A 20895-nucleotide genomic window follows, 5' to 3' on the forward strand; every position below is an offset into this window, starting at 1 on the left:
TGACTCCTGGGAATTCTGAAGGGCCAGGGCTGAGGGGCCATGAATTTGGGGTGGAATGAGGAGGGGCAAGAGAATCATCTTATTGCCTTTATTCCGCTGACGGCCCAACTGGCCCCACGGCAGGGCACAGGGCCAAGCCTTTACACACTCACCCATGCTCTCTGACATACGCTCACACACACACTCTCACACACACACACACACACACATCCGACCTCTGGCTCTGAGAGTCAGTCTCTGGGGGGCAAGGGGCTGCTCCTCAGCTGGCCCCTGCTTGCCCTTTTATGACAGCACCAAGGGCGGGGGTGGGGCAGGGCCCTCAGCCCCCAGAACAAGTCCCTGTGCAAACTGGAGGTGCCAGCTGGCTTCTGGGGGGGGGGGGGCTTACGTTTCCCCATTCCCAGGGTTCCCTCCTCCAGTTCCTGAGGGAGGGACTGCTCTCTGCCTACCTGGGGGGCCGGACCCCTGCCAGGGCTGGGCCCTGGAACCCAGGCTTATTCCCCACCTGACCATGCCAGGACCTCCAGCACTGATGAACAGCCAAGTCTGAGGTGGTGGGGATCCCCCCACCGGCGAGCAGGAAGGCCTGGGCCCCGAGGGGCTGGGGAGGGGTCGTCACCCCCTCTCCTAATCCATCTTCAATATGAAGAGGTTTGGGGCACACTTCCTGGGGAGGGAGCACAGGCCTGGAGGAGAAGTCCCAGCTTGGGCCCTTCCCAGTCTTCCATCTTCTGGGCCACAGCCTAAGGCTGAGCAACCAAAAGTCCAAAAGTCCAGTCGGCTGGTCGGAGTTCCTGCACGGTCCTTGGTGAGCACACACCCAGTGGGAGTCGGGTGTCAGACCTGCACAGGCAGCGTCTGGTTCATCTGCAGCCGCATGTCCTGGATACTGCTGAGGATCTTCTTCTGGTGGCCCGCCAAGGTGACCCCAATCCGGAGCAGGTCTCTGCAGAGGGGCCAAGGGCAGCGTCAGTGCCTCCCCTCCTGCCCACCACTTGGGCCCAGCTCAGAATCCCCAGCCCCAGCCCTCCAAATGTGAGGCACACTCACTCTGCAGTCATCTGGGCCACCAGGTCAAAGGATGCAAACCCCGCGCTGACAAAGCTCTCCTTGTACCGCCCCATCTTGATGGCATCTAGCCAGTCACCAACTGTCGTGAAGGTGGTGTAGTCGGGGACCGTGCGGTCCAGGAGGGGTTGTGACATGCTGTGGGAAGAAGAGGGGAACTGATGAGTCCTGATGTCGGGGGAAGCAGGGTAGGGCTGCTGGCTCGGGAGCAGAGGCTGAGGTACTGACCCAGACTGGGCACTGGCGATGACTTTAAGGCTGGCAGCATTACGAATGAGCTTGTCCAGGGTGTTGACGATCTGGGAGAATTTGGGCCTGAGGTTCCGGTCCCGCACCCAGCAGTCCAGCATAAGCTGGTGCAGTGCTGTGGGGCAGTCCATGGGTGGGGGCAGCCGGTAATCCTGCTCCACGGCATTGATGACCTGAGCCAAGAGCCAGGAACCCTGGAGTGAGCCACCACTTGGCTCCCCAGCAGCTCCCACCCACCCAAGCACTCTGGCAGGTCCAACTCACATCCTGGTTGCTCATGTCCCAGTAGGGTCGCTCGCCGTAGCTCATGACCTCCCACATGACAATGCCATAGCTCCAGACGTCACTAGCAGAGGTGAACTTCCGATAGGCTATGGCCTCTGGGGCGGTCCAGCGGATGGGGATCTTCCCGCCCTGGTGGGGGGGGCACACGCCCTTCACCCTATGTCTCGGGGCTGGTCCCCAGCCCTGAGCCCCTGCCTGGTTGGCCCCGCCCCCAGTCTCCCTCCCAGCTGGTTCCTGTACCAGGGAGCTGGTGTAGGTGGGATCAGAGGGGTCATCCTCCAAGAAGCGGGAGAGGCCGAAGTCTGAGACTTTGCAGACCAGGTTGCTGTTGACGAGGATGTTGCGGGCAGCCAGGTCTCGATGCACATAGTTCATCTCAGACAGGTACTTCATGCCAGCAGCAATGCCTCGCAACATGCCCACCAGCTGGATGACCGTGAACTGTCCATCGTTGAGCTGGAGACAGTGAGGAGGCTCAGGAGGCAGCCCATCCCCTGCTGCCCGGCCCTGGCTCCGTCCAGGACCTGCCTGCCTGCCCACCTTCCCAGGTCCTTCAAGACCACGCCTCATCTACCCCCTCTGACCATATCTACCGTGCACTGAGAGTAAGAAGCTGCCCTCCTGTGTGGCCAGCATCTGTATATATCACCCGATGAACCCCTGTGAGGACCCAAAGAGCTCTTCCACTTCTATTTTACAACCAAGGCAGCTGAGACTCAGAGAGGTTAAGTAAAGCCTGAAGTCATATAGGCAGCAGGGGGCAGTCAGGGTGAGAACTCTGGTCTTCCTGGCTCTGAAGGTCCAGCTCTCTCCCTGCACTGTGCCACCTCAGCAAATATTTGGGCTTGTATAGGGTCTAACTTGTGGGACCAGGTGGTTTACCTAACCTAGCTGTCTTAGGGAGTGGAAGGGGGTTCTTACCCGAAGGAAGGAGTCCAGGGCGCAGTTCTCCATGAACTCCGTGAGGATCATGACTGGCCGACTTTTGGTGACCACGCCCTCCAGCCGGATTATGTTGGGGTGGTCAAACTGACCCATGATGGAGGCCTCGCTGAGGAAGTCCCGCCGCTGCCTCTCCGTGTAACCCACCTTCAGGGTCTTGATGGCCACAAACACCTCCCGGCGGCCAGGCTGTTTCAGCCGACCCCGGCACACTTCTCCAAACTCCCCTGCACAGCACAGGGCACAGGTACTAAGCTATTTCTGTACCTAACTGGCCTCCACCCTCCCCCAGGAGTAACCCTCAGCCTCTCCTCCCCACTGTGTACCCCAACAGACTCACCAGCTCCAATCACCTCCTCAATCTTGACGCAGGACACATCAATCTCCTTAGCAAATTCCCGCACGGCCTCATTAGGGTCTTCATAGGTAAAGGGGTCGATATAAACCTTCATTCCAGGAGCAACTAGAGGAAGAAAAGGTGGGCATGAAAGGGAGCCAGATCCTTGGGCTGAGGACAGTGAGGGAACTCTGCCACCCGGATCCTGCCCTAGTCTTCCTCCCTATCCCCCACCCCCATAGGAGCACATTCCCAATCTCCCTGCTAAGCCTGCTCTGTATTCCTTTCTGAAGAAGCTAGAGCTCCCCCGTTCCCACCCCACCACTGTCCCCTTGGTGAGAACTAGCAACCATAAAGGCTAGACACCTAGTATTCTTCTCCTTCCTCCCTCATCTCTCATCACGTCAAAGCCTGTTTCAGACCCATCCCTCCCCTCATTCCCTCAGCCCCTGACCTTGCCAGGCCATCAACACCCAGACTACTGCAACAGCCGCCCAGCTGGGCTCTCTGCCTCTGGACTTTTCTCACCTATCTAGCCTGCATACCTGTCTTCCTACAACAATGCTTTCATTGTATTGCTCCTCAGCTTGAGAGCCTTTCAGATTACCTATGGTGCAGTCAAGTCCAAACTCCTCTGCCTGCCTTTCACGACCCTCCAAGGACTGGCCGCAACTACCGGCCTGGCTTCCCAGCAGCTGTCAAACCAGTCTTCTCACTGCCCCCACAGTTGGGCACTCTCTCCACCCCACCCACTACCTTCCAAAGGCTCCTCTAGCCCAGAATGCTCCCCCTTCCACCTCTCTGCTGCTGCTACTGCTGCTAAGTCACTTCAGTCGTGTCCGCCTCTGTGCGACCCCATAGATGGCAGCCCACCAGGCTCCCACATCCCTGGGATTCTCCAGGCAAGAACACTGGAGTGGGCTGCCATTTCCTTCTCCAATGCATGAAAGTGAAAAGTGAAAGTGAAGTCGCTCAGTCGTGTCTGACTCTTAGCGACCCCATCAACTGCAGTCTACCAGGGTCCTCCATCCATGGGATTTTCCAGGCAATAGTACTGGAGTGGGGTGCCACTGCCTTTTCCTTCCACCTCTCTAAACCCCGCTAAATCTCACCTGGCTCAGCTCAGCCCAAGGCTACCTCCTCCAGGAAGCCTTCCTCTCTTCTGAACGCTCACTGCCCTCTGTAGCAGGAACCCCCGACTTAACTCTGAATTGTTCTCTCATTGTTTCCTGTGTGTACATATGTTGTCCTTCTCACAAGACTAACTACCCCTGAGGACAGGGGTCACATCTCACTCATCTCTGGGGCTAGCAAGAGTGAAGTAGGGGCTCAGGAAATGGCACTTAATTGGAAGCAGGATGGGGCAGCCAGGGGAGGAGTTAAGGGAATGAAGTCCCAGCCAGGGAAGAGGGTATCCCCAAGCCCTGCAGGGACCAAGGGAGCTTTGGGAGGTGGGAATGAATAGACAGACTCACTGTATTGCTGCAGCTTCTCCGTATACTCTGAATCAGAGCTGTGCCGCTGCTTCCTAGGGGGAAGGGGAGAGGGGAGGCCTGAGACAAGTCCAAGCTCCCTCCGTTCAGGGAACCCTTGGGCTCATAGGAGGGGCAGAGTGCACAGGGGACAGCCCAGTGCCTGGTCCCATCGTCAGTGGTTACAGCTGCCTCTGGGTCTGTGGGCAAGGGGCTCAGTGGACTTGATCCCGGAGGGAATTTGGAGACAGGGAGGGGATAGAATGAAGACATGGGTGTGGATTGGAAAGGGCCTCTCCAGCAATGACACCCTGGGCCTAGGAAGGCTGTGGTTCCAGGTCTGATGTGGGTGATGGTCACCTATGTGCTGAGAGGGCTCAAGGGCACTAAAGGAATGCTCCAGTGGGCCCCTGAGCCCATCAGTACCTGAGGCAGACGACAGCAATGACCACCACAGCCACTACGAAGACCAGCCCAGCCGTGGCTGAGCCCACGATGAGGGGGAGTTGCTCCTGGAGCTGCTGGGCACCGGAGCCTAGAGACGATGGGGAGGCACAGGTGAGTGGAGGGGTGGCAAGCGTGGGCGGGGCGGGGACAGGTGTGGGGGGACATGTACCTCTCTCGCTTGTGGTCTCAAACTCAGCTGGGTGGCTGTATTGCCCATAGCCAGCTACCGTGCGGGCTCGGACCTGGACCACATAGCGGGCATCGGGCCGCAGCCCGTCCAGCTGCACGGAGTTCTTCTGGCTGGTCACGGTGGAGGCGATGCCCTCACTCTGCAACACCAGGAGGACACTGAGTCTCAGTGGGTCCTGACGTCCCTTGGCCCCTGCCCACCCTCCTCAGTACCCAAAGCTTCCCTCCCAGGGGCCCCCAACACTATCTGGGGTGATCTTCTTGCCCCAGGGCTTCTTCCTGCCCTGTGAGACTCTGACCTTCTCAAAGTACTTCATCTCGTAGTCCAGGATGACTCCATTGGGCCGCTCTGGGGGTGCCCAGGACAGGGTCAGGCTGCTCCCGGAGCTGCTGTGCAGGCGTAGTGTCGGCACTTCGGAGGGGGCTAGGGAAGGGGTGGGGCTCAGCACAGGCTTCTCAGCCTCTGGCATCCTCCCCAAGGACCCAGGTCCCAGGGGCCCCCCGGTGGTCCATGGGCAGGCCCCAGGCAACTCCGCTCTGGGTGGGGGAAGATGAACCAGGCCCTACCCTCCCATGTGCCCTCCTCACCAGCCTGGTTGGTGGTGATATTCACAGCTGCGTAGCGGGGGGGCAGAGGGCTCTTGCCCGAAACACCATTGACCGCCTGCACCTCGAAGGTGTAGCGCGTGTGGGCCAGCAGGTGGCTGACGTGCACCCGTCGCTCGGTCAGGCCCAGCTGCCGAGGCACAAACTCCACGTTGTCATCACAGCGTGAGCAGGTCATGGTCCCGGGGCCCCCGTGGCACTTCTTGCAGATGACATTGTAGAGGAGGTCGTCCCGGCCACCCAGGTCCCGGGGCTCACTCCACTCAAGGATCAGTGAGGTCTCATTCACATTAGAGATCACACCCCGGGGCGGAGATGGCACCGCTGTGGGGAAGATGAGGGGGAGAGCAATGAGCTGGGGTCCGGGGACCACCCTCTGCCCGGAGCGCCTGTGTTCTCCAAGCTGCTTCCTACCTCTGCTTTTGTCTTTGCTTTCCTATGCAGAATACCCTTCCTATGCCTCTTTACACTCCTATTTGGGCACACTCCTATTTGGCCTTTAAGGCTCAACTTGAGAGGTCATCTCCTCTTGGAAACCTTCCTTGATTCCTCCTCTTCCCATCCTCTGTACTCCCGTAACCATTCCTGGGCATTCCTCCAGCCTTGCATTTAGCACATTATACGGTTGTTATCTATTTCCACATCTGTTTCTCCCACCAGGTTGCAAGTTCCTAGGACAGTTGACTGCATCATTCCTGGTGCCTGGCAATGCCTGGCACCAAAGGCCAGAGTAGAGAAAAAGCAGAATACCAGGCTGCCCCAGGGATGTGAGGCCCCCTCTCTGGTTAGAGCTGGACCAAAAGAATAGCAGTCCTAGACAGAAGCAGCAGCAGTAAACTGGAGGGTCCTAGACAGTTCCTGATACCCAGCTAGGCTTATTAAGTATTAGTGGAGGGCTAAGCCTTTCAGTTCACCTGGATTCTGGCTCAGGGGCTGGTCACTTCCTACCTGCGCTGTGGTTGAGTACAACATCTAACCCCCACCCTGAGCCTCAGTGTCCCCATCTGCAAAGTGGAGATATTCATAGAGACTGTTTAGGCATCCCCAGCCTGGCCTGCAGAGGGAAGGCCTGGAGTAGAGAACATGAAGACGCGCCACCACTCACTGGTACAGGCACTGTCTGCGGAGTCGGAGTCTGCGCGGTAGAAGTTGTTATGGCAGGTGCAGATGCCAGCGGCTGGTGAAGTGGTGCGGCTATTGGGTGGACAGGGCAGGCAGGGCCCTTCTCCCTGCTTTGCCTTGTAGCTCCCGGGGGGACAGGCTGTGGGGGAGAAGAGGATGGAAGTCTCAGCTCCCTTCCCTGCAGACACAACCCTCCACACCTCCATGGGAATCTGGCCCTTCCCCAGCACAGGTCTTGGCCCCTCCACCTCCCAGACTGTGCGGGCCATGCTAGTATTGCCTAACTCTGGCTGCAGCTACAAAAGGCCCTTCTGCCTCGTGGAAACCCCATGTCAGCGGATTCCTCCCCACCCCTCCCCCTCCCCCACCCCTGGGGCCTGATAGAAGAAGACGTCAGCTCCATCACCTGGACAGCCTGGACTTGTCGAGGCAGGGAAGAGAGAGGGAGGAGGAGGAGGGGGATGGGAAGAGACCACTAGCAGGCTGGCAGCACCCTCTACTCTGCTGGGATGCCCCCACCCCTTCTTGAAACTCAAGGACAATTACTCCTGAAGAGCCTCAAGAACACTCCAGAATAACCAGCGGTGGGGACTCTGAGGACTCTGAGTTTCACGGCCCACCTCTCTCCCCGCCCACCAGGAGCAGGGCAGCAGCTCCTTTCTGCCCTGGGGCAGGGGTGGGGGCTGAGAAGGGGTGAGAAAAGGAGAGAAAGAAACCAGGCAGGAAGGCTGAGGTCACCTGGAGTTCAGAGGCCTCAAAGTGTCCACGAGGGGAACCCCAATCCCAAGAGGGAGCCCAGAGCTCGGTGCCTGAACACCTGGCACCTCTATCTGGACTTGGGTTTCTGGAGATCCCCTATATCTATGATGGCCGTATGATTTATTACTCAAACTGGACTGTTTTGAGAGTGAAAGGGGTCACAAGTAATAATCACGATAGCTTGATGGGCGTAAACCAGGGCTGCCCTAGACACACTAACACATATGGTCACCCTGTCCATACACAACTGCTTTCTAGAAGGTTATCCTGAGTGTGGGATGCCCGGAGTTGGGGCTATGCCTTCTCTGGGGTTTAATCTCCCCTGACTAAGGTGATATTCCATCCAAGCTCTTTTGAGCCAGTGGGAGAGGGGGCAGGGGCCAGGCCAGCCTGGTTGTCATGGGAACCAGCATGCATTTCCTGCCAGGGACCTGCAGAGTGTTAGCCCCTCTTCAGGCTGTCAGGCTCATCACCCCCACCCCCTTTCTCCACTTAGGAGGAGGAAGTCTGGGGGCAGGTTCCCATAGTGAAGTGGAGAGGCGCCGGGCAAGGCACTGTTCACCTTCCCATGACAGCACAGACATGAAGTCTCACAGCCAGGTTGGGCCACCAGCCCCCCCACACCGAGGGCTGTGCTAAGAGCTGGCTCCCACCCTTTGGGCGCTTCAGGCTGCAAGCCCCAGGAGGGCAGACAAGGCCCTTAGCACCTTGACACGCATGGAACAGCAGCTGAATGAGGCTGTGGTCCCAGTGCCCACATTTCGCACCATGAGACCTGGAGAGCAGAACCTCTCTGAGCCTCCTTATTGGCTAAACAGAGGAGGTAACTGGAATCTACCATACAAGATTGTGGTGAGGCTCAGATGAGAGAACCTCTCGTGAATGGGGATTATAGCTGGAAAGTCTAGTACTCTGTGAGGTCTTATTGAGTCTTGGCAAGCTACCAGAGGCAGGCCCCTACCCTCCTTGTATGCCTGCATCTGCATGTGCTTAGCTGCTCAGTCGTATCTGACTCTGCGACTCCATGGACTGTAGCCCTCCAGGCTCCTCTGTCCATGGGATTTCCCCAACAAGAATACTGGAGTGAGTTGGCATTTCCAAGGGATCTTCCCAACCCAGGGATCGAACCCACATCTTCTGCATTGGCAGGTGGATACTTTACTACTGTGCCACCTGGGAAACCTGCTCTTGTGTATGAATCAAGGACAAAACAATCCCTGTCCCCTTCATCCCAGGACTCCTGCAAGTCACAGCAGACACTTACATGGTGCTCTGCTTCCCCATGTGCCAGGCACTGTTCCAAGGGCGCCCATGCATTGACTCAGTTCAGCCCCATTACAGCTCCATGAAGGAATCACCACTAATGCCCCCATTTTGCATATAATAAGGAAACCAGGGTTCAGAGTTCAGTGACCTGCCCAAGGTCTCACAGGTGGTAAGTGGCAGAGTCAGAACTCAGGAGTTCAGAGACTGGGCCTCTGATCTCTGTACTATAAATGTAGCGTCTTAAGATGCAGACGAGACCCCCAGGTTAAAGGGCCAAGCATGAGGTGCCTGGAGCTCCAAGGCCCACCTGATATTTCCAGGTGACACATACACTTGGGCCTGGACAAGCGGGCATCTCTGCTGGCCTCACGAGGCTCTGAGCACGTTCTCCAGGTGCCTCTTTGTCAAGGATTCCCCATGGCTTCCTTCCTCTCTCTTTAGTTTCATTATTTCTCTTATGATCCTGGTGTCTCTCCTCATTTTCTCTCATCTCCCTTCTTGTACAACATTTTTGGCACCTGATACCCCTCTTCCCTTTCCTCCCTCTGCCCCAAATCTGGCAGGCAAGAAAGTGGTGGTTAGGGGGCAGTGGGCAGTGGTGGCCCAGGCACGTCCTCCATCCCTTCCCCCAGGCCAGTCCTCACTCACGGCGGCACTGGGACTCCTTGGCGGCTGGCTCGTGGCCGGTGGCACAGGTACAGGCGCCAACAGGCACCATCCACTCCCCGTCACCGTTGCAGTAGAGCTTGAGGGGCACAGACACCTCCACGGCATTGGCAATGCAGGTGCCAGGGGCGATGACCAGTGAGGTGGGCTCAGCCCCAGTGAGGGTCTCAGGGAAGAGTGCAAAGCCTGCGGTGGTGGACGCACACTTCTTGTAGAATGCGCGCACGGAGATGAGCGACATGCAGGCGCCCTGGTCCTGGAAGGCCAAGTAGAAGCCAGCCTTGGAGAGCGGCCCAAAGCTGCGCACCTTGGTGTTGACACGGCCAGCATCGAGCCGGGAGAAGCTCTCATCCGGTGCGATGGTGTCCACCTTCACATAGGGGTTCTCCATCCAGAAGGGGGAGGAGGCTGAGGCCACGTCACTGTCAGCCTCATAGTAGAAGAGGTTGAAGGTCTCCTTGCAGGAGCCAGGGATGTTGGGAATGCTATTGCAGTCCCGCACAGTGAACTTGAGCTCCACGTAGACCCGCTGCACATCTCGCCGCCAGATGAACCCTGTGCGAAGCCAGTTGTTCTGGCTGGACTCCCGCACGTTACACACCTGGTACGTACGGATGGGGTTCATGGCTTCATCATAGCCGCTCACCTCTTCCCACTGTGCAAGTGAGAAAGACGGACAGTGAGACCAGCATTTGCCGGGTGTTGATCACAAGCCCAGATCTGACCTGTTATATTTACTTCACAGAGATGCTTCCGTGGTGCCGTGGTTGAGCATATAGACTAGTGGGCTCCAGTCTCAGTTCTCTGCTGTGTGACTACAGGTAAGTCATTTAACCTCCCTGGCCTCCCTTTCCCCATCTGGAACATGGTAAGAATAAAGATATTTAAGGAATAAATGACTTTAACTGAATAAAGCACTTAGAATGGGGCACCTGATAAGTACTTTGTAATTATCAGATATATTACTTATTATCATTATGCCTCAGTTTCATTGTCTATAAAATGGGACTGATTGAAAGTAAATGAGGCTGTGAGGAATTAAATAGGTCCAATAAACACTGATTACTACTATTACCATCACATTTAACCTTCACAGTTCCTTGGAAGATACATCTGTTGTTCCCACTCCAGAGAAGAGGAAGCCAAGACTCACAAAGGCAGGGACTTGCCCAAGGTCACAGAATCAGGTCTGGTGACTTGAGGGTCTGTAACGTCACCCAAACCCAGTGTTCCAGAACTTAGTACAGTTGTGAAGGCCATCGAGGGAGGTCAGTTAGAACACTTTAGAGATGTCAAGGACTATAGGAATGTAACATTCAAGAAACAGAGGCCCAGAAAGGTAAACTGTCTTGCTCAAAGTCACAGCAAGTCAGAGATCTGGAACCAAAGCTTCCTTGTTCCCAAGCCAGTGCTCTTCCCAAGGACCCAGGAAGGAGGGAGATGACAGACATGCAAAGGGCTGCCAGGTAGAAAGGGATGGGAACAGGTTGAAGACAGGCTGAGGGGCGGGCAGAGGGAGAATGGGACAAAGATGGTGTGTATGTGGGAGGAAGGACAGAGGCAGGCTGAAGGGTCAGAGAGGAAAGCATTTTCAGAGATGGACCAGCAGGTAAGGAGGAAGGTGACAGGTGCAGACGATGTGGATGCCACAGGTGGGGAAACTGACAAGTAGGGCACAGAGGCGGCCTTGCTGAGGCAAGGGGGCTAACTGGCAAGCAGCACTCAGGAGAAATGGAGAGGAGGTCTTACCCCACTTTCCGGATGAGAGGTCCATGCCAACTCAGATGTCACCCATTTTGTATCCATGAGGGTCTCTGTGGAAGCAACAAGAGAAAAAAGGCCAGGGGCCAAGCTTAGGATACGGAGAAAGAGGAGGCTGCCCAGGAAAGTCCAGGATGCCAGACATCAGTTCCCACCAGGTACTCCCAGGTTCCCAAAGCTCTCAGCTCCCCAGGCCCAGAGGAGACCCTGCAGCCACTCCCAGAGATGTCACAGCCTCAAAGATGTCTTGTCAGGCCAGCTGGGAGTGGGTGTTAGTTGCTGACCCCAGGTCTGGGTTAATGAGGCAGGATCCAGGGCCGGTTCACACACCTACAGGCTCTGCTAATCTCCACACAAAGGGGCTGGCAGGTCCTTTATCCTGGAACAAAGGGCCGTGTGCTTCAGACCCTGTTGCCCAGGCCTCCCCTGACTCCATTCCCAACACAAAGGCGCAGCCCCACACACGCCCAGGGGAATGGGAGAACAGTCACAGGCCAGAGCCCACACCCACCCAGCCTCCTACACAACCAGCTCTGGTGGACAGGACAGGAATGCTCTTTGAGAATGGGGTAAGGACCACCAAGGCCCAGCCAGCTCCTCTAGAGCTAGTTCAGTTGTTCCTGAAATCCTTGGATAAAAGTACTGTTGGTGTATCCCTTTTACAGATGAGAAAACTGATGCCTGGATACAGTATGTGAAAAAAGTGAAAGTATTAGTCGCTCAGTTGTGCCCGACTCTGCCATCCCACGGACTGTAGCCCACCCAGCTCCTCTGTCCATGGGACTCTCCAAGCAAGAATACTGGAGTGGGTAGCTATTCCCTTTTCCAGGTGTTCTTCCCAACCCAGGGATCGAATTCAGGTCTCCTGCATAGCAGGCAGATTCTATATAGTCTAAGCCACCAGGGAAGCCCAAGTACAATATATATAGGACCTAAGAAAGCTGAGTGCCGAAGAATTGATGCTCTTGAACTGTGGTGTTGGAGAAGACTCTTGAGAGTCCCTTGGACTACAAGGAGATCCAACCAGTCCATTCTAAAGATCAGCCCTGGGTGTTCTTTAAAAGGAATGATGCTAAAGCTGAAACTCCAGTACTTTGGCCACTTCATGCGAAGAGTTGACTCATTGGAAAAGACTCTGATGCTGGGAGGGATTGGGGGCAGGAGGAGAAGGGGAAGACAGAGGATGAGATGGTTGGATGGCATCACCAACTCGATGGACGTGAGTTTGAGTAAATTCTGGGAGTTGGTGATGGACAGGGAGGCCTGGCGTGCTGCGATTCATGGGGTCGCAAAGAGTTGGACACGACTGAGCGACTGAACTGAACTGAAGGTAAAACTGCTAGAATTTGAGGTGAAAAGTTTCGAAACGTGTCTCAAATTCAAGTCTGACTCCACAACCAATCTCTTAACCAGGGTACTGTGACTGCAATACGCCCTTCTGTAAAGGGAAAACAGAAAGCCTGGAAAGCTCCTGTGTATACTTTGTCTCAACCAAGCTGTCACCTCCTCCAAGAAGCCTACCCTGAACCCCCAAGTCAGTGTTAGATGCCTTTCTCTGTGTATCCAGGGTCAGGGGCTTTGTTGCAGCACCAATCCCATTCTAAGCTTCGGGGTTTTTGTCTGTTTCCTTTAGCTTGGCCATAGGATGGGTCTATTAATGCTTCTGACAAACTTGCTCCCCTAGGAACTGGATCTGGGTTCTGGCTTAATAACTCTTCTCTCAGCAGTGTAATCCCAACATTACACCTAGGAGTGGGAAAGAGGTCCTGAGTCTTTTCTCATAGCCTGGAAGACAGCCAGTGGTTCTCCCCTCAACCCCAAGCTGGAATGGGGCAGGATTGCCCCAGAAGTCCTGGGGGCCTCTACATCAACAGTGGGGGCAGGCTGGAGGTACTTGGAGAAGGGAAAGACCCAAACCCTACAGACTCCCGGCTTATGGTCTTCGCCAGTTTCCTGCAGTCTGGCTCTGAGCTGGGGATGGTGGACGAGGCAGCTGTGGGCCCAGGCCCTCACGTGAGGCAAAGGGCCCCCCCCATCGCCAGCAGCAGCCATTCACTTGGGAAGCGCGGCTCACTCCTCCTTTCTGCAGCAGCAGCTGGCCCCTGGAGGCCAGGCTGAGGGGTGAGCCATCCCAGCTTCGTCGTCGGTGGCCTGACAGGCCCCTCTGGCAGACAGACAGACAGACACCACGTTCAGCGCGGGGGGTGGAGGGGTTGGGGAGAGAAGAGGGGGTGGGCAGAAGCAGGGGCCCAGAGACAGGCAGGGAGGGGCGGAGCGGGCGGATGGTGGGCGGCACCCAAGCTGGAGGGATGTGCGGGGCGGCGGGCTAGGGCCAGACAGCCCGGATGGCCGGCGGTGGACTACAAAAGACAGCGAGATGGAGAGACAAGGAGGCCCAAGGAGACAGACACGGAGAGGGAGTTGCCAAGTAGCCTCTTCCACAGCCAGCAGCCCAGAGTGCTGCGGTCCCTGGGAGCCCCTGCGAGCCGCGAGCCAAGTGCACCCCCTCCCCCCAGCCAGTCCGCCTGCTGGTCTGCCCGCTGCCCGCTGCCCGCTGCCCGCCACCGAGCCGGCCAGGGCTCCCACCGCTCCCTCGAGCTGCCTCCCTCCTCCCTCTCCCTCACTTCCTTCTGCTCAGCCTGTGCCAAACCCATCTGGAACTGTTTAAACCCAAATATTCAGCCCCCTCCCCCCTCCAAGCCAGATTCCTCCACAGTTTAAAACAAGCCCTGCGCTGGCTCTGAGAGGCGGGAGGGAGGGGGCGCTGGGGAGGGGGGCGGGGGGAGGCTGGTGAGGGGAGGCTCTTCATTTCTGTTTAATTTCTGGGGAGCGAGAGAGGGAGGGGGCGGGGGGATCGGCCCTTGGCCATCGCTCAGCCTTGGCCATCGCTCAATCTCGGCACATTTTTCCCATTAATGAGGAGAGGACTTAGATTTCGAGTCATGTGTGCCTGAGGAAGGGCTCGGTCACCCTGGTGGGGAGGGGCTTGCTCTCTGGGGGAGGGGAAGGGCCTACTCCCTTCTGCAGGAGGGAGACCCTGAGGTGCCCGTGTCCCAGCCTCAGGAAGAAGGTGGGGTGGGGGTGGGGGTGGGGTGAATCTATCTGTGGTGTTGAGGGGGAGAGACTCACCTCTCCAGAGCCCACATTTCCTATGTGTAGGGTGTGTGTGTGTGTAAGTACACACTTGCTGGAGTAAAGGATACAGGTACAGGGGACAAGGACAAAAGAGGAATGAAGGCGCAGTCTCCAAACTCCCCAGCTGCCCACCTCACGCCCACCCCCTTCTGTCCCACCATGGCTGCTGGAGGGAAACCAGAGGGCGGTGGACACTTGCAGATACAGGCTCTGTTGGGCAGGGAACCCCACCACCACTCCCGCCCCCCCCACCCCCACAAGAAAGCAGAGGAAGTGGCCACCAGGCCTTTCTGGAACTCTCTGGGACTGGGGCTTCAGTGCTCAGAAGGAAAGCAGCACCCCTTTCAGGTTTCACAGGGCCAACGGGAATGGCCACGTGGCAGCAGCTGTGTGGCTCTCGCTTGTGCACACAGAGGCACACACTTCACCAAGTTCTCAGTGGCTGGGCTCCTTCCCACCACTGGGGCTAAAGAGCGACCAGTCCCACATATGGTGGACAAAAACACACAAGGCCACAGCCACCCGCAGACACACACGCTTTCACACAGTCTGCCTTTCACAGACACACGGATGCATCTGGTCCAAATAGATCAGTCTTCCTGAGACATCCATATACAATGAATCTTTCCTACACACAGATTCGGCATGCCTTAGGCAAAGACTCAGTCTCTCAGCCTTCATATGTGCGGATTTCCTGAGACATATGCATCCGCGAGGGCGTGTGCAGCCAACAGTGCGTTCTCCCTACACACCCAGCCGCACGCTATTGCCAACCACACGTCACAGTCTTAAGTGTAGTCAAGTGCAAACACAAACACCAGTTTGCCTGTACAGACGCTGTGACATGCTCTTACACAGTCACACACAACTAGCATCAGCTGCACACGCGCAGATGCCCACTTGCACTGAAACATTCCACAGGAGCATGCAGACATAGTATACTATCAACATCTAGAGGTGGCGTAAAGCCTCAGAGTTGCATTCTCGATGCACATGCCACACACACACATTCTGCAAGCCCGTTCTTTCTGAGATGAGTTTTCAAGCGAAATGGAGAAGAGTTGGGAGAGGGCACTCTTCTGCTGAGAAAGCAGAGAGACTGGGGCAGCCTTGACCAGAGGCACAGGGAAGGAACAAGCCCCAGACTGGCTTCCTGTGGCCCTGGCCCAGGCAGGAGCTGTCACAGGTCACGAGGCTGGGGTTGGGGCCCGGGCATGAAGATGCTTCTGGGTGTGGCAGGGTGCAGCCTCCCCAGGTATAGCCCTTCACCAAGCAGCAGGCCACTTCCCTGCTAGCACAATGGTACCATCCCCAGCTCTGGGGCTGTGGTAGGGTGGGGGCGCTAGGATGAAGGCAGGTAGCCTCAGGAGCTTCAGGCAACACGTCCACGCATAAGTTGGGGGCCCAGGAGGAAAACATCATCGGCAACCAGCATGTGTCTGAGGGTCTCACTGGGCCATACTGGTGTGCGGGGGGGAGGAGCCTGGCACCTGCCCTAGTGAAGGGCCAGGGGCACATGACTTTATGGAGCTACTAAATCCCACAGCATCCCCAAGCCCCAAGTCATACAAAGCACCCCACCCTGCAAGCAGGTGTGCCAGTGAGACCCAGAGAATAAGAAACAATCTAGAGAACAGGAGCAAGAAACAACCAGCCCAAACTCCAGACCACAGACTGTGAGGCGGCAGGAAAGGTCACACTCCTGGACCGGGCCAACAGAGTGTGCAGGGGCAGGAGGACAGAGACACAGGGTCTGAGCAAGGAGGCACGCCCTGGGACCCTGCCTACAAAAAGAGGGGGAAGACTCCTCCAGAGTCGGTCCCCCTCTTCCGCCTGGGATCCCTACCTCAGCCAATCCACCTGAGTGATCTGTCCTGTCTTCCCCCCTCCCGCCCCTCCCCTGCGTCTCAGCGTGTGCACATGCGTGTACCAACCTGCACACCCAGGGTGGTCAGCCCAAGGAGGAAAGGATCTGAAGCAGACCCTGCCACAGGACCTGGAGGACCTCCTCTCCCTCCCCCTGCCATGGCCCCAAGGCCCTCAGGTCTGGGTCAGAGGGGAGGGGAACATCTCAGAACAGGGAACACATTTTGTTTTTCATTCTTCCCCTCAGATCACGGGGATTTATAATTAAATAAACCTGAGAGGGAGGAGAAGGGAGGAGGAAGCAAGGGGCAGGAGCCCAAATGCCTCGTGCTCATCCATGGCCCCCACCCTGCAATGCAAGAGACCCGGGTTCGATCCTTGGGTTGGGACGATCCCCTGGACAGAGGAGCCTGGTGGGCTATACAGCCCATGGGGTTGCAAAGAGTCGGACACGACTAAAGCGACGGACACTAAGAGGACTAATGGCCCCCACCCCAGTTGAGGCCCTGCCAGCCAGCCAGAAGGCTGATGCACAGCTCGCCTTTAAAGGCTTCCCTGGGATCCTGGCCACAGCTGGTCTGACCAGGAGTCTAAGGGCAGAGAGGCAACAGGAGACCGGGTGCCAGGGCCAGCCCTCGGGGCAGGGGGACTCTCCCACCCCATCAGGTGCCCAGCTGTACCCAGTCTCCCTCCCCACCACCCCCAGCTGCCCAATCCCGACAAACCAGTTTGACTCAGCACAACAGGCAGGGCTACAATTTTCAAACTATGCAGGCCTGGTGATTCAGCCTCTTCATGCTGTTTAATTAGTGGAAGGCCGGGTGGCAGAGGCCTTGCCCATGGCAGCTTTGGGCTAGCTCGCTGCCGCTGAGGCCACAGTGGTGGTGGCGGCGGCAGTTCTGGTTAAAGGGAAGACGGTGATGGGCAAGCTGGTTCCCTCGAGTACCTGCCACTGTCCCTCGTCACAGCTCTGATGTGCCAGCTCAAGACAGACGGGTGGGGGGCACCAGAGGCCACAGAAACCCCAGCCCGCTGTCACTTTTCAGCTGCCACCTCCTCAGTGGTCACTGCCGCTGAGAAAGAGGTGGACTCACACACGCCTCTCTCCCCAGGGAGAGTCTGCCACTGCAGCAACAGGGCTTGCCTGGGAGAAGGCCGACCAGCCCCCACCTCTTATATCTGGTAACTGTTTCTCTTTTCTCCAAAGGGTCTCTTCCTAGCAGGGACCTCCCCATCCTATCTGAGGTAGAAGGACCCTGTGGTCTGGACATCCTTCTTCATCCCACGCCCCGTTCCTAGTCCGCTCACCTACTGGACTCTGCTCATGATCCCCAAGGGGAGAATGATCTTGGCTTGGGGGACTGGGGAGCATGATACAAAAGAAGAGTGAGCAACCAGGTGGCCCTGTTTCCCTGTGACTGAGGGTAAATTCGAGGGCAATTTGTGTGCATGTTGGGGGCGGGAGAATCAATCAGAGGGCAAGGAAAGGTGTTTCTTTAACCAAGGAGGACAAGCAAGAACTCTGGCTCTATCTTCATGGAAAACTGAAATATTTGGAGGCAGAACCTTGGTGAACCCCAAGTGTGTAGATGGAAGAGCAACTAGGTGCTAGTTGGCATCTAACCAATGAGACCATGAGGGACAGCACCCACAGCTCAAGAACCTGGCCTAAATATAACGACCCCAGAGGCCAAGGGCAAACCAAATACTAGCAAAACCAAAGGGAAGGCTGGAGTAAAGGGGTGAGACCCTCCACCCATAAAGCTTGGGGATGCTGAAGAGCTCTTCGGTGCTGGGTGTCCCACCTAGCCCTGCCCTCTGGCCTAGCCCAGGACCCCCAAATCTACCCATCCCCCATTCAAGTTCCTGAATAAGGATGGGGTACAGGCAGGAGTCAAGGTCAAGTCTCTCCCTACCCCATCCTTTCCCTCCCAAAGCTGGAGAGAAATGGAGGTTGGGGGAGGAGGGGGATAGCAACTTCCCCAGACCAACTTCTCCTCCCCCATCATTGCTTCCTCTAAGCTCCCTCCTGCAGGACAAGTGTACACACCAGTTTCACTTTCTGGAGCTCCCCAAGGAGCAGACCCTAGGGTAATAATAATAACAACAGTTAATCCTTGAATAACAATAGCTATGTGCTAAGCACTTGACACACATGAAGGATTCAATCTTCATAGCACCCCCTAGGAGGTGGGTTCCACTACTATCCCATGTCACAGTGACAGGGGCAGGAGGGTGGGTAGGGGGACCACTGGGCTGGGGTCAGCGCCTGCGGCATCATCTCTCTTCTTTCTTTCATTCTCACACTAACTGAAAACCCTAAATTCTGATATATGGCAAACATGAAGGAATTAATGAAAGCCACACTCGGGAGGCACTGCCACCTTCTTAGGAGCGCCCCACACTGGCCTGGCCTCCCAGCTACCACCCACGCAGTCAGGGAAGAGCCCCAGACCCCACTTCACAGCTGAGGGAGGAAGGGACAGAGGAGGGGCCACAGCCCCACTGCCCTCTCTTTCCTGGGCTGCTGCAGCTCACCAGGCTTCTGCCTCCTGGTCTGCCCCTCACGTCCTGGGCCTGGAAACCCGGATGCCAGCTCCCAGCTAGGGCCTGCCAGCTAGGGTCTAAAGGGACCAGCAGATTGTGAGGAGTGAACAGGAGAAATAAAGGAAGGGAAAGAGGAAGAAGGGACACAGGGAGGGAAGAAGGAAGGAAGAGGGTGAGCCTTTTCAGGTAGCCCTTGCTCACCTGACCCAAACCACCCTGCTTTGCCCCCCTCTCAGCATCAGCACCCACCGCACCCCACAACAAGGGCTCTGGGGCCTGGCACACACAGCCCCGTAAGCGAGTGTGCCGGTGTCGCCTCTCCTAGGCTAAGACACAGACCTGAGAACTCCAGCAGGCTCACACCCTTGAGGCGATCAACAACAAAGCTCCACACTGGTTTCTCACGCCTGTGATCCTATCATACACATGTGGGTGAGTGTGCGCCAAGTGTGGGTGCGACCTCGGTGTGTCTGTCTGGATTTGCATGTGTCCACCCGTGTGAATCAGTCTGTCAGCACCAATGGGCTCAGAGATAAAAGACGATGGGGATTCAGAAGAATGTTTTCTTTTTTTCCTCCTGGAGAAAATGAAAAAGCACCAGAAGATGCCTTTCTCTCGTAACTCTGTTCTTTTTTTCCTTCCGACCTTCAAGTTTACCGACTGTGAACATGCGAACAAACTAAGTCACACAGAATTCATGTTTTTGTTCTTAAACTAAGAAAGTGACTAGATCGGTTAAAGATACCGAATAGAAGTACTGCCTGTCATCTCAGTTTCCCCCAGTCTGTGGTGTCCTTCTCTCCACATTCAGGAAGATTTTTATTCCCTCATTTAATGGCTCCAAAAATTTTAGAAAACCGTGTGTGTATGTATGTGTATCTGTCTGTCTGTCTATTGTTTGCCCGGTGTCAGTGCCTCTGTCCCCGCAGGCTTGTGTCAAGTGGATGTATGTATGTGTCAAGTGGATGTATGTGAGCTCTCCCACGGGGGCCAAAACCACTTAGGCTGTTCATCCAGGCACAGTCCTGTGGAAGTTGCAGCAACCCTTCCCCCCCAGCAGCCCTCTCTGCAGGTTTCACACAACCCACGGAGAAGCCTGGCCTTTTCCACTGGATAATGGGTAAGGCATCAGCTCTAGCGCTACCTGAGACAAACCCCACAACCTCTGGAGTTCTGTGGAGACCTCAGCACTGGGGGTGGGGGTCCTGCAAGAAGGCAGAGGGGGAGCGCCAGAGCAGTGTGCAACGGCGGTGCACACAGCACCTTGCGGGTAGTTGGCGCTCGGTAAACCGTCAACAATAACAGGCTCCCGCCTCACCATCCCCGCAGCCATCCCCTGACAAAGCGGAGTGCACGCACTAACACTCTCACGGTTAACTCCAAGAGGTTCCTCGCCGACGCAGCCCCTCAACCTGGGGAGCCCAGCAGCAGCCTAAGAGCCCCGGCCTTGCCTGGTGGGAGTCGCGCACACTTCCCTGCAACCAGAAGGTGCGGAGGGCCCCGCTCCTCTGTCCTGAGTGCCTGGCACTCCTACAGAAGCTCACCGCCGTGCCGTGACTTTTCAGGGACGCTCACCCAGGTCGTGCTGCCTGCGATCCCACAACCGGCACACAGCCGGCAGCTGGAACCTACGAGGCGGCGCCCAAGGCGTCTCCGCCACCCCAGCTCCAGCCTTTGGAGAGGGTGCGGGTGGCCGAGCCTCCTCCGAAGTGAGCCTGGACCGCATCGGACCGACACCGCGGACCCACCCCCGGCCCCCACTCGGGCGACCCCGGACACCTTAACCCTTGGACGCACTCCCCCGACGCCGCTTACCTTCCAGCGCCCGGCAGCCGGCGGGCAGCAGCAGGGGCAGCAGCAGCAACGGAGAGAGCAGCGGCAGGAGCCCCGGCGGCAGGGGCGGCAGCGGCGGCGGGCGGGCTCGGGCCATGGCCGGGGCTGGCTCCGGGAGCCGAGCCGGGCCGCGCCGGGCCGCGCCGGCGGGGCTGCGGGCACCCGCAGGAGGATCCGCTCGGCGGGCGCGAGAAGGCTCGCGCACGGTCCCAGGAGATCCAGGCAAGGAGAGGGTGCAATCCAGGCAGGCGGCTCCGGGACCCAGGCGGTGCCCTGAGCCGGGCGATCCTGGGGTAAGCGGGCAGGTCGGTCCTGGGGGAATCTGGACGGACCGGTCCAGGAGGA

The 20895-nt window shown here is 57.1% G+C and overlaps 1 protein-coding gene across 1 annotated transcript; it reads right to left on the minus strand.

Moving 5' to 3' along the window:
* Window positions 1–72: 72 nt before the first annotated feature.
* EPHB3 (EPH receptor B3) lies at window positions 73–20647 on the minus strand. Its single transcript, NM_001192796.2, has 16 exons — window positions 20533–20647; window positions 11158–11222; window positions 9391–10063; window positions 6701–6856; window positions 5578–5919; window positions 5289–5413; window positions 4970–5129; window positions 4780–4888; window positions 4357–4409; window positions 2885–3007; window positions 2524–2771; window positions 1843–2058; window positions 1582–1731; window positions 1297–1490; window positions 1051–1206; window positions 73–946 (listed from the first exon to the last, which is right to left on the minus strand). Exons 1-16 carry the CDS (start codon window positions 20645–20647, stop codon window positions 838–840), a joined length of 2994 nt encoding a protein of 997 aa, NP_001179725.1. The 3' UTR covers window positions 73–837.
* Between the last annotated feature and the right edge of the window lie 248 nt (window positions 20648–20895).

Source organism: Bos taurus, chromosome 1 (assembly GCF_002263795.3).
Source record: "Bos taurus isolate L1 Dominette 01449 registration number 42190680 breed Hereford chromosome 1, ARS-UCD2.0, whole genome shotgun sequence".
NCBI lineage: Eukaryota > Metazoa > Chordata > Mammalia > Artiodactyla > Bovidae > Bos > Bos taurus.

Excerpts from the sequence above, each read along its gene's own strand:
- EPHB3 (NM_001192796.2), bottom strand. The coding sequence starts at position 20,647 with ATGGCCCGAGCCCGCCCGCCGCCGCTGCCGCCCCTGCCGCCGGGGCTC. Across the intron at positions 5,414-5,577 it reads TATCACCACCAACCAGGCTG|CCCCCTCCGAAGTGCCGACA; the intron begins GTGAGGAGGGCA and ends CCCCTTCCCTAG. Across the intron at positions 1,491-1,581 it reads GGGACATGAGCAACCAGGAT|GTCATCAATGCCGTGGAGCA; the intron begins GTGAGTTGGACC and ends CTCTTGGCTCAG.